Below are 13,882 nucleotides of genomic sequence, written 5' to 3'. Positions count from 1 at the left end.
AGTGTGGACACACAAACGTGACAACTTACAAGAGGTGTTTTATTTTTAAGAATTGAAAGTGAAGTGAAGAAATTATGAGGACGAAGCTGTCAGTGGTTTTATTTCACGTGCAGACTGTGGAGAGTTGGTACGTGTTCAACAGTGTTAACTGAAGAGTTACCACAATGGACATAAGCTTAACCAGAATGTTGAAGCCATGGGAAGTACGTGTTTGTACTTTCAAATTAGACTTTTGCGTTTTAGCTGCAGTGGACGCAGGCTTCAAACTTTCGTAAGAGAATAGGTCACTATAAAAGAAAATAATAATAGACATCTTATCCCAGTATACTGTTTTTCTCCGGATGGTAGCACATGTGCCAACATTGACATCCCGGACAGCTGTTCTTCTTGGAAGCATCTGCTTTGTATTTGGGTACATTTCGCCTTGCGTAGTTTGGCATTGTATTCTCCTCGCCGGTTCTCTCTGTGTCTCACTCGCTTGAAACACTAGCAAAAACGTCATTGTCCATTTATTTAGTTGGGGGAATTAATTAGAGAAAATATTTGGAAATATTGTCCTTCCAGAGTAGAAAGAAGAAAAAAACAAGAAAATCTAACAAGCTGACACATGATTTGTTTGTGGTTCCATCATAAACGGAAAATGGCTTTGCAGCTCTTCTTTTATGCAAAGCTGGTCTTTTATGCCTGATTTATGGCCTAGTGGCATTAAGACAAGGCTGGTTTTGACACTCTTGAATGTACAGTGCGCCACTGCCTTTAAAGAAAATATGGGGTAAGCGTCAAACGCGAAGGCAGAACAAACTCTTGCCGCGACGGCGTTGGCGGCCCTCGCACCCGTCTCTCTCTCTCTGCCGTAGAGCTTTGGGGTCTTCTATAAGGACACTCTCCCTTAGGGTGCAAACGTTCTGCTGCTCCTCGCCCCATCCCCGCCCCCCACTCCAGCCACCTCCCAATAGAAAACACTAACACGCACAGCCTTCTTCACGCTACTGTGTTTGTGTTTGTATATTTATATAGAAAGAGTGGTGAAATATTTATTAAAACTTAGATGAATATTAATGTAAGCAGAAGTCACAGTTGGTCCTCTTTTTTCGCAGGTTTTTATCTTTTAATCTTTTTTTTTATTATTCAAAATGATGGATGTGGTAAAAACAAATTTAAACAAAAGTCACAGAGAGACTGTTGAACAGATAAATAGTATGTCACTAAAATAACAGGAGATCTTTGGCAAAAATGTCAATTGGATGGCCATGTGAAAATTAAGAAGTAAATCAAATTTCCTGGAATTTTCCAGATTATCAGGTAGTTATATAAAGGGAGGTTTAGATTTATTTATTTCTTGTTTTTAAAAATGGCCATCTTAACATTTAGCCTAAGCAACCAACCACCATGTTGGGATGTGAGCAGTGCACACGCCAGCATGTTTCTCTACCTTTGGCCAAACGTGAACAGCGCATATGTCAGTATAGTGGCCTGTGATTGGTCAAAAAAACAAAACGTGATTTGCGCATTTTTATTGTAACGCTCTACCTCAGACATCAGGGTACCTCAGTCCAATATTTGATTTCTTCCTTATTTTGGATATTTTGTATACCTTTGGAAAGCTCATGATCAATGAGCCGTTTTTTATTTTTTTAAATAAATGATAACAGCTACAAAAAAGAAAGAGAGATTAGTTGGTGTCTTGAACACCAACCCAGACTACTCATCCAAACAAGAAGTAAATAAAACGGATCATATTGCAGCCTTTAAACCTGCACCATGCCTAAAGGAGTCTTAAGATCAGTACTTGTACCAGTTCTGCCTTTTGGCTCTTCAGGAGATCCTTATGTTATTGACCAGGAAGACTAGCTCCAAATGGTGTATGCCATCACCTGGAAGTAATTCGGGTATAATCTCTCTAGGCTGATGTCAAAAATGCAAGCAAACCTCATGACTGCAATGAGATTTTTTAGAGGGGGAGAGCATTCTTGCCTCCGAGGTCATTGGAAAGTGTATACAATGTGCAGTTTGCCATCATCAAAATGTACGTTTAGACATGTGAAATTGTAGTCTTCTCTGCTGGATATTCTTCATACATCGTATTCAACCTGTCACTGTGTGTGCCGAAAACATAGAAGTCGACCGTGGTTGTTTTGTCGTACAATTTAGGCTTGTTTTTCATTGTAGCCCAGTTCACCCTTGTCTGTTCCAAGGCACCACACTGGCAAAGATTGGGTTATGGGTCTTCTTTCTGCTGAGTTTTAGTTTAGGAGTTAAGACAGTCATATCTGAATTCTTCTTTTTTGCGTGGTGTTAGTTCAGTTTCTAACGTGAGTGTTTTCTAACGGATCACTCAAAGGTAGGGGGGTCAGTCTTCTTCCTCTTTGGTTCACAGAAGTTTTAAATAGATAATAATAATAATAACAATAATCATAATAATTTAAAATTGTTTCTTAGCACACCCATTGAAATTTGTATTTAGTCGTGGGTCAGTTAGTAACAGAGTGTCATTCCACATTCTTCGGGAGTGTCACCATAGTTTTCTCTGGATCAGTCTTTGTTTCTTCGTGTCACCTGTACTGTTGCATCATGTTAACTATAACCAGGATTGGGGAGGAAGGAGTTGGTTGAGCTTAGTGTTCTTCCTTAAGATCTTTCCCCACCCTCACTTCAGGCCCAAACTGATTGGCTGCCTTGAGTGTCTGTCACATAGCTCTCGCCCAGTCACATTCCAGAATTTGGAGTAGGTGGGAGGTGAGAGGGACTTTGTAACAGCACAAAGCTCAGGGAAGAGTTGTAGGTGGAGATGGAAAGGGATCTAATGGGAGATGCATGCCTTATTGGTGATGGTCAGAATTTCAGTGTGGAATTGTGGGGTAAAATACATTTGTACTGCCGACCGACCTGGATATGAGCAATAAAGAGAGTCTTTACAACTGCATCCTGTGTGTTTTGATTTATGTTGTTTGTCAGATGTTGCTTTTCTAAGTGTTCTTTGCATGCAGCGTTACCAGAGAGGTTGGACACCAGCAGTAAATGAACATTTGATTTGAGTTATTTACGCCTTACAAAGCCATTGCACTTTTGAAATGCAATAAGACATGGTTCAGTGCTTGTAAAAATCATTATGAGATCTGTGTAGCAGGACTGACTGAACATTGAATAGTATATACAGTACTTGTACCATCTCAATTCAAACATGTATTGCATGATCAAATTTAACTTGATACCAACATGTCCAACAGCAAAATAAATAAATAAAATGCAATGTCTTAAACAATACAATAATATGATAAAACAACAGTGATTATGGTGGCATAATAGGATGGATGGATGGTTAAAGGGTACATGGATGGACGCTTCAAACATACCACCCTTTGGCATTTTGCATTTATTAGCAGAAGCAGTTGCCTTAAGCCCCTCCAAGGGCACATGCTGAGACAATGTCATCGGTGGTGTACTGTAACAGCCAAGCTCAATTAGAGTCCAAACTTTTGTTTTTTAAAACATAACAGCTTTCACCACCATATAGCTCTATGGATGTGTGGGAGAATAAAAAAAAACTCAAGGTTTAGCCAAAGTAGCTCAAGGCCTCATAACTCAAATATGAAAAAGAGTTAAACATGACTTGTAAAGGCACATATCTCTGGCTGTATAGCTTCTGTTTCAAACAAAAGCTGCCTGAAAAACTAATGACTACACAGAGCTCACAATATTGCAATACTTTTGTTCGTTCAATCTAAACTAAATAGCTTTCAAACATCGCCACCATTGTACTCACAAAGCACTCGCAGCAGCACAGACTTACAGACGGTAAGTGAAGACTACATCGCTCAAACATATTTCATTAACAAGAGAAAAGCAAAATAACAAAACAATAACAAAAATAATGAGACACAGTCATGACATCGCTCCATAACCACACTGGGCCACCAAGACAAACCTTTTCATCGGTGAATAAGTGCTACACTGTGTCGACAGCACATAACACTTTTGTGACAGTTAATTTTCCACATCAGGGACAACTCTAGGCTTAAATAATGACTATGGGTAATGACCCGTCTTCTGCTGGGATAAAATAACTCAACAAACTAACACCATAAAGCTAAGAGATGGAGGTTAATGGTAATGGAGTCATTCATGGCGTTGCATAAACAGCTGGTGAAATGTACAGTCTTAATCAGTCACATCATTACTGTGCTGTCAGGCTGACGTAGAGCTAATTGAATCTGCTCAGTGGTTAGAATATAGTGTTTGCAAAGCGCTACACCACAGAGACACAATCAGAGCTTCTGATTTTGCAGCGTGGTTTGGGATGGATGACGTTAATGATGAGTTATGTTTAATGGTGCAGTTCGCGATTCTAATCACAAATACTTTCTGTCAAATGAAATATACGTTTCTCCAGCTGCCTGTTCAGTGTTTCAGCTAAGAATAATGAGCATAATCAAACTGGGACCCTGATCATTACCTATGTAGCATACTACTACTACTTTTTACTAGATAGAATAAGTGTATAATGGTTTGCATATAATAAGAAATGATTTTAATGAGATAAAAGTCATCAGCCAAAACTTGACTTCTACTCCTTGCTGTTGTTTTTAGCCCTTTAGTGAAGACAGACAGACACTCATGTGCATCGCCGCAGCAGAGAAGCTTTGGTTAAATAATAATAAAACAAGTGCTCAGCCTACAGGCTAACCTCCACAACACAAGCAATGCAAGGGCACTGACCAATTACAGTAACACACTACTAGTCTATGTAAACATAAATGTAAGGCAAGAGAGGTGAAGTGATTTGTGGGAGAGAGAGGTACTGATGTGTGCTGCTGTAACGCTGTGCTACCACAGTATTTCATCGGATACTGCTTTTAGTTTAGTATAATAATAAATTCACATCAACTTGTCATGTGTAGCATCAGTCACTGTAACTTTTAACTCTGTGTTGAAACCGTCTCTATTGACCTCCACAGTGCATTCTGATAGGATAGACTCACTTAAATTCCCCAAGACAAAGTGAGGTTCTTAAGTGTAAATTGTGGAACCACTCCACATTTTAAGCGCCTCCTCCACAGAAATGGTGAACACCATCATTCGGGTAGTTTTAACACAACAGCAGGCCAAATCACAAAGCTGCCAATTTCCTAGATAACACTGTGTTTGTGTGTATGTGTTTTTGTGCGTAGGCGTGTGCATGTTTGTGTGTGTGCTTGTGTGTGCTGTTGCACATTTAAGGCTTCAGTGTCTACATAAATTTGTCCAGCATAGCTGGCAGTCAGTGTTTTAAGACGTGCTGAAAAATGTCCCTTCCTCCACATCCTCATATGGCCCATCACTTTCGTTGAGGGGGACCGTGGAGATGAAGGGGTGCGCCTTGAGCCTAGGGTATGGGGGTGGAGTGCAGGAGCAGCTGTTTGAATCACCCAGACAAACATTACAAACGGGACACACCAGCATTTCCCCTAAATACCCAAGGCCCCTCCCCCCCCCCACCAAGTTTTAGAGTGCTATTTATGGAGTGTATAAAATGTTGATAATATATCAAATCAAAGAAGCGATAAAATATCACATCACATTCTTATCAAATACCCTTGATAATAGAGCAATATCATACTGAGTCGTAACGAATTTGCTGGTGCTTCAGTTTTACGTAATTGTGTAGTCTGCCGTATCCTTACAACCTTTGTGTGTGTATGGTCTCTGTGTTTCCGCCCTGGCGGTCATCTGGTTTTGCGGTCGTTGGCATCAGGGCCGGTTTGGTGTCCGTTGGGCTCGAGGCCGTCCAGCTTGAGGTGTGTCTTGCTGTAGCGGCGGATAAGCACACCGGGGAGCAGAGCCACGCAGGCGATGATCAGCAGCTGCAGCAGGGTGCCCCACGAGAAGATGTCGTCCAGCGAGCTGATCTTTGAAAGGATGGAGCCCGTGCGAACGCAGATGAAGTTGTATGGAATCAGGCCTGGTGAAAGGTGAGGACAGTGGCCATGGTGAAATTGGTGCATTAAAGACAGCCAATCACATACAACAGACAATCATGGGAATGCAGTTCACACACTTAAAGTGTAGTAGATAGTCAAACCATACAGTAGAGTGGAGTGTTTTCCAGTTGAAACGCTGCACAGATTGCACACAGGAAATACATCACTTATCCACTACCTACTACATACTACCACCTGAGCAAGTACCAATTAGTGTTCCATCCCGCAGGTTTTTGGGTATTTTTTTGTAGTATTTACTGTAATAGACTATTTTTTCTGGGCACTCATAAACATCACTGCTCTACTAATAATCATAACAATAACCCATATCTGCATCTTCTTGCAACAAATATTCCAGCTATACCTGAAGTCCTGTTCATAGTCATCTTGGCACTAATCACAGTGTTTCCCTCATAGACTACAATCTCTTTGGAAATATTTTTTTTGACTATTTATGGTTGGACATGGTCTGCATCTTTATGATGAAGGTACTGAAAGGCGCTCACCAATGAAGACAGAGGAGATGAAAATGGGGATGGGGATGTTGAGAATTGGGGCGGTGATGTTTAGGAACCAGTTGGGAGTCATAGGGAAGAATCTCAGGAAAAGCAGGAAGAAGAAGAGGCTACTTTTGTTCTCCTCACACTGAAAGAAAGAGAGAGGGAGTAACATACACTGTGGACACATGTGTCCAATTTCCGATTTCAGTCCGATTTAAATTGGATATTGGACACATGTGTCTCCCCAGAACTAGATTCATTGTGTCCGACTTGAGTCCGACTGGACTCCGATGTAAACCCCTGGACACACGATTCGATTCCGCTGGTAATTGGACTGGGCGCGCATGTGTCTCTCGTATCTGATTCAAATTGGACAACAACAACTTTTGCACGGTCTTGAGATAGTGCCCACAGACATATACATGCATCATATATAATGTATATGATATGATAAACGCTGCTAGACGCTCAGTTCTTGTGCTCCCTCTCATTCACGTTGAAATACTGAAAGCGAAACTGAAACTTAGAAACTGGAATGCAACTGTTTGGGACAGAATGCGCTAATTCAGTGAACAAATATTTTCATACTAATTTTCCACCCGTTGTTAGTCATGTAATCCATTCATATCGATGTGAATCAATCAATACTAATACAACTTTAACTGTGGTGTGTTTTTGTTTCATTTCACAACGTATTTACTGCATAATCAACGGTTTTGTTTCATTTCACAACGTTCAACGGTAGCAGATGTAAACATTCCGCATTTGATTTGAACTGATCTAGATTTGTCACTTCAATGTGCTTTGAGATAGAGCAGTTAACCCCCCATGGAGACCCCATGGAGAGAATCGGATAGGATCGGAGTGCTGCCATCATGTGCCCGCACTGATAGAAAGAGAAAAACAGAAGCAGAGTAATAAAGGAAAGAAAGGTAGAAAGGGTTGGTTGTGATTGTCTGTAGAGTGTCTATCCTGAATTTTGAAGAACTCTCAAGCTATGTCTAGGTTGCCAGGTCCTGTCAAGTGGCACAAATCTGCCCAAATACCAGCATAAACACACACACATTTTCTATTTTAAGAAGACTGTAGAACAGTAGAGAATTAATGGAGGGAATTCCCCTCTGTCTATGCCCTGACCCTCTGAGCCAAGCCTGCTAGCCTGTTAGCCCTGACTCTCTGTTAGCTTGGAGGCCCTTCTGTTAGCCTAGGTGTCTGTTAGCCTGAAGCTACTTAGCTTGATCACCTTTTTCTGCAGCATGGCCACCTTGTCCGGGAATAGGCGCACGACATGCTGCTTTCCAAAGGTACGGGAGAGGAGGTAACAGAAGGTGGAGCCCAAGGTCGTCATGGTGCAGGCGATCAGGAGGCCAGTCCATGTCCCAAACAGCGCCCCTCCTAGCATATTCTTAAAGGAGCAAAAAAAGAATGCATAGATTTCTGTAGATGTTGGACACTTGTTTCCACTGTGAAGTCCCATTCACTTCTTGCTGGTTCTAAAGTACATTATTTACATTTTCATTTACATTAAAGCAGCACAACGGAACAATAGCTATTCGCTAAAGGTATGCTAGCAGCTAAAACTAACGAAATCTCTTGAAATGTGCTGACTTTGACATTATGACAAACTAGTTACTCAACGACTGTCCCTACACTGTCAAACATCAAGCAAGTACAACATAAGACAAAGCAAGACGGCAAATAAGCTACTTACTAGATCGGCAGAAAGTAAACAAGTCAGGTTGGCGGGCTGCGGCAGGTAAAACTACAGAACGCGGTTATATGCCTGGACCCTGCTATCGCAATGGCACGGGCGCGATTCTCCATATTAAAAGTCATTGTAGCGTCCCAAATTTTTTGAAACTGTTATTTTAAGGTTACACTGCTTATCCTAACCCTAATCCTGAAGTATAATTGTTGCATATTGGGGCTTTAACATTTAGTCATGTAGCAGACACCTTAATCCATATTATGCACCAGATGTGTGGTTTGGGTGTGGCCGCTCTCACCAGGAAAGAGGATCCTGGTATAGCGAAGGACTGCTTGTAGAGATAGGCGCTGCAGAAGAGCACAAACACATATGTCTTGTGCTTTGCCTTGTAGAACTTCAGCAGGTCTGCCAGCTCCCTAAGCTCCTCCAGGTCTGAGGGGAAGTGGATTCTGGCAAGAGCCAAACAAACAAAATAAATACTGAGGATGAAAGGAATCAATGGCTGATTAGTAGGTGATGAGTCTGCAGACAAAAATGTGTCTCGACCGAATAACTGTGAGATGTCCTGCCCTGTCAGGTGACATGTTGTCTACGAGGGTGTGTCTCTGTTTAGTTCAGCCTGAATACACATACAGTATGTTTGCATTTAATGTACTGTACAGACTGATAATGTATCCAAAAAAACCTGTGAAAATAATCTGACATGCATTTTTAAAGCTTTAAATTGAAACAAGCCCATAAAAAAAAGAATGACATTACTTCTATGTGTGGGGATTTATTATATGTTACATAAACATTAATGTTTAAAAAAAAATGAAAATAACAAATTGGATATGTTTATTTTTAAAATGTTCATACGAGCAGAGATCAAGCCCTCAATTGCAGCACAACAACAAACACGACAAAATATAAAGTGAACGTTAGCATTAGCCCACATAGACTCAACGAGTGACCAACTTGCTTGGATCAGAGCCGATTAGAGCAAATGAATGAAAGTGAAATAGTTGTGGGGACTGCAGGCCCTCGAGATCTGCTCCCTGCCTCCCCTCCATTAGAGGAAAAACACCAAAGCATTGCAGAGATAAAACTAGCTGCAAAACATTATTGTAATTTTATAATAATTTTATTTAATTTTATATTGAATTGACTGGACATGCATCCATTCATCACTGTTTTGGATGGATGTTTGTTGAAATTATACACTTTTGTGTGCATGCTGTCGGAGTATCAAGGGTATTTGTTAAGCAATCCTTATCTCCTCATTGTACATCTAGCTTTAATTCAACCTCAGAATTAAATTTGATGGATTTGAGCTCATCAATTTAAATTTAGATTTGAGATTCAGATTTTATTGTGAAATGTCCAAATATTTATGGTTTTATGAGGGCCACTTGAAGTGCATGAGGTGCTTCTTGAGCCATTTGCCAAATACAAAGGCATTCACTTACTGCTTACAATATTTTGGGCAGCCTTTGAGGGATTTCTTGTGGTCACTACAAGGCCACGTCTACCAAATGTCATGCTTTTATGAGATTCTGGCCTTTGAATCAGCTGTCAATGATATGGGAGGCAATTTTGAATTTCTTGAAGTATTAATTTCCTATTTGAGATATTTTTGCCACTCTAATATCACTTAGTATCACTCAAAGTACAGATGAGATGTACCCAATTTCATGGTTCTATCCACGATGTAATGACACTAAAAGTGGTGTATATGGGATGGAGCGAATGAGCGAGAGAGAGAGAGAGAGAGAGAGAGAGAGAGAGAGAGAGAGGACTGAAATGGGATATGTGCTGTGGATAGAAATAGGCTCCCACATCTGGTGAGACAGCAGCAGTGGCGAACCTGCTGTCCATGCAGCGACCACACTAAGATTTGAAGTTTAAAGATTAGATGCCAGCAAGATGACCAGAGCAAGCCAGGGTGGCCTTGTTTACATTCAGTGACATGCAATTTGTTATAGACTTCACTATTGAACTATATATTGTGATATTGTTTAACATTCACAACCACAATATCACATAATCTTTACCTACACTGTGTTGACAACATGAACACAACAAAGTTTGTATTATGCAACAGTAGGCCACTATTGATAACAAAAGGGAATATACAAAAAAGAAAACAAGCAATGACATTTACACACTTATTATTTGGTGGTTGTTAACATAATCTATTCATCACTTAGAGAAGGATTCATTCCACTCATTTCACGAATGAAACAAAAACATTTTGCAGTGTTCTTCAGTTACAGTTAAAAATAATCTGCACTCCAGACACTGTCTTAGAATAATATAAAGAATAGCGCTAAAAATGATGGGTTAGTGAAATGAGATATTATGGCCAGAAAAGTAACCAGATCTCATGTGAGGGATTTTTATACCATATACCCCTCTGAATTGTGCGTCTTGGGGCTTTCCTATGGAGTTATTAGGGTCTTCGGGGCACCATCATCAGTAACTTGACCCCTCTACTGTAATGTCATTGGTCAGCGGGAGCAGGAGGCATGCGAGCACGGTATGATACCTATGAGTAATCCGGAGGAGGCCGGGGTTTAATTTCGCTTATGCGCCTTCTATGAAGAACTCGCCCTAAACCCAACACCCCACCGACTCTTCTAAGACGTGTTGCAGCCAAGGCTAGTGCCCATGGGAACTAAGTAGTCGTCACCGATGTCACGGGGAAACCGCGGAAGGGCCTTTGGTTACTGTTCCTGAACATACCACCACACCATTGGACAACAGCTGGTTATGACATTGGCCATAGCGTCATCAGTGGCACTTGAGTCGCCCTGAAGCTTTCTAAAGATATCTGGTGTTTGCTGTCTTCGATGTTTCAGGGACTTCCCAAAACAATGTTAAGCTGACGTGTCATTCAGCAAGACTAAGCGAAGATACATTTAATGCTCCATGTAGTTTTAGAAACACAAAACACAAAACATGTAATATATTTAGTGTCCAATAATTAATTGAGGAGTGGGGAAAGTTTGGAAAGTAACATAGGCTTATCGAGAAAATACCAATACTTTCCCTTTCGGACCCCGGTTTGTGGGACAACAGTTCCTTTCAGTGAGGGCACTGTCATACTGAAAATGTAATTGTCCCTTAACAAACTTTTCTCTATTTATAGCTATTTTGTCTGCCATTACTGCCCCCTACTGGCCAGGTAAATGAAGTACAAATGAACAGTCCTGAAGTGTGCTTAAAAGAGATGGACGAGCATCTTTTTCTCAATCTGTTAAATAAAAAAATGCTGTTGTGGAATAAAATCGACCAATGTATACCGACTCTCCCCAGAACTTTCTCAACAAGGTCCACTGTAAGTAAGGTTATGTAAGCAGTTATTAGTTTATAACACACACTATCATTTATTCAAGACAAAAGATCTCTCTGAATGATCAAGTGACTATGTGAGTGTATCTATTTCTCCCCCACCCCTCCCTCTTTTTATCTCTCTCTTTCCACAAGTTTTTACAAGGCTGGATTTGACTCCTCAGCACAGATCAGATTGTTCGGTGACACCTCAAGGGAACAGGTCACCATCCTTATGCCCCATGATAAGACACTCCTTGAGCGCATGGCATCTGGACACCGTCCTGTAAGTCTCCTTAGTTCTCCCTGAGTGTCTAAAGACAGGGCCAGAGGGTGGAGGCCCCAGGGCGGGTTGCGTTGGGCAATCGTGGGGCAAATGCTTGATGGGTCACGTTACTCCTTGAGGCTGCAGTGCACAATCTTCTAACGCAGCACACAGTGACGCTAGTCACGGGGTTACATGATAAAGTTCAGTAAACACATCAAGTTGCCTGTCACAACAGGTGCAGGGCAAAGCAGATGTCGAGGACTGACAGATTTAAAAGTGTCTGCTCACTGATTTAGTCCCACTAAATAAGCAATGAGACATTTAATATTATCGCAATTTTATGATGTTAAATACGTTGATGATGTTAACAAAGCTTTTTGTGGAATATTGTGCTTTTGTAACGCAATTACTTTTTTTTTACTTTATTTTTGCTCAGGTGAGAATGAATAAGGGATGAATTATTGAGTAGGATAATGTGATAAAGGGGTTAGTAAGGCGATAGATAATTGATAGTGGCAGGTACACAGACACACACAGAGAGAGAGAGAGAGAGAGAGAGAGAGAGAGAGAGAGAGAGAGAGAGAGAGAGAGAGAGAGATGGCATGCAAAAGGGTTGATGAGTCCTCATCATCAAAATAATACGCACTGGCACACAACCCACTGCCCCAGGTCCACCTTAACACCCTTAGGTGACAGTATAACACATGTAGATGTAAATGTGGTATGTAGATTAATTATCGGTCAAAAGTCCTGCAGGTGTTGCTCACACATAGTAAAAATATATATTTTTGCCACTGGACACTGACACTGAAATTAGATGAATCATGACGTACAATACTATAATATCTGAAAGTTTGCATGTATTATTTGCTAAGTTATAATGTATTTTTAATTTATTAAATATTCGCGAGATTTTGCAAAGGCCCTATTTAAGAGAACCTGACTGCAACGATATAGAAAGGAAATGGGTCCTTGAATTAGGAAGAAAGGGAATAGAGGCACGGCTAGAGATACTATTATGCTACTCTGTGCAATACTGTGACAAGGTGGTCAGCTGTGATCTCAGATGACACCCACTGTGACTTCTGTCGGCAAGTTCATAACAGCTCATGCACTTTACGTTCAGCGCAGATATATCGGCTTTTGTTTAATGTTCTGTCTTTAATACCTGTCTTCTTCCATCTCCAACTCCCCAACCTCGTTGGCGATTGTCTCTCCGTCTTCATCAAGGCGAACATGTCGCGGACCCGGCGGCAGGAAAACAGTCAAGAGGTAGAGATAAAAAGTTGCAGCGGCGACCAACGCGATTAAACCCCAAATGGAGCGCATGGTTCCCAGTGTGAAAAATGCTCGTCCTGGATTGAGTTTGCAGTGCTATTACCAGTCAGTGATCCTTTCGCTTATATACAGTCAAGCTATTTGACAGACAGCTTCGTCAAAAACCTAAGAAGACGTGGAACTACTGTATGCGACAATGTAAATCCGAGGAACACTTCGTGGGGTTGGACCCATGTGGGATCACATGGGGGTCTTTAAAACCCAACTATGATCAGCTGTCAACTTCCATGACTCAGAGGCGGCATGGAATAGAAATAGAAAGGGCGGACACGTTCTACCTCAGAGACTTAGTCAACATAGTTTTTTCCTTAAAATATTAAAGCCAATTCACAAGTCAGAATAGACCTGCAAATTAAATGAATAACAGGCTAAAGGGGCAAATTAATAAATATAGGCTTAATAAATAATAATACCACGGACAATAGAAAAAATAGGCTAATAGGCATACTCATCATAATCATTTCTGTTATTATTAGTGTTGTTATTAACTACTTGTTTGGCACCTGCAATACTAACTACTTACTAACCAAGAGTGAGGTCATGCTGGGAAATATCAGACTGAAACGTATCAACCTAGCGATAGTGAGGTTGATGGGCAATGCCTCAGTCTGATATTTCCAAGCATCACCAAACGGTCGAGGTTATTAAGTTGTTTATTATATGGCAGTTTTAGCTCCTTTCACTTTTAAAATAATTAATAATATAATGTAGGCTAGTTGTTGTTATATGACAACAATGACAACTCTACTACTACTACAACCACTATTAATACTAGCCTTCTACTACTTATAATCATGCT

General features: G+C 40.7%; 1 protein-coding gene across 1 annotated transcript; it reads right to left on the bottom strand.

The window, feature by feature from the left end:
• Positions 1–3,353: 3,353 nt before the first annotated feature.
• On the bottom strand, positions 3,354–13,252 carry tmem41ab (transmembrane protein 41ab). Its single transcript, XM_080834638.1, has 5 exons — positions 12,914–13,252; positions 8,464–8,614; positions 7,701–7,862; positions 6,464–6,602; positions 3,354–5,938 (listed from the first exon to the last, which is right to left on the bottom strand). Exons 1-5 carry the CDS (start codon positions 13,072–13,074, stop codon positions 5,703–5,705), a joined length of 849 nt encoding a protein of 282 aa, XP_080690764.1. The 5' UTR covers positions 13,075–13,252; the 3' UTR covers positions 3,354–5,702.
• Between the last annotated feature and the right edge of the window lie 630 nt (positions 13,253–13,882).

Source organism: Sprattus sprattus, assembly GCF_963457725.1.
Source record: "Sprattus sprattus genome assembly, chromosome: 3".
Lineage (NCBI taxonomy): Eukaryota > Metazoa > Chordata > Actinopteri > Clupeiformes > Clupeidae > Sprattus > Sprattus sprattus.
Note: the sequence above shows the minus strand (reverse complement) of the source record. Positions and strands in the feature narration are given on the sequence as shown.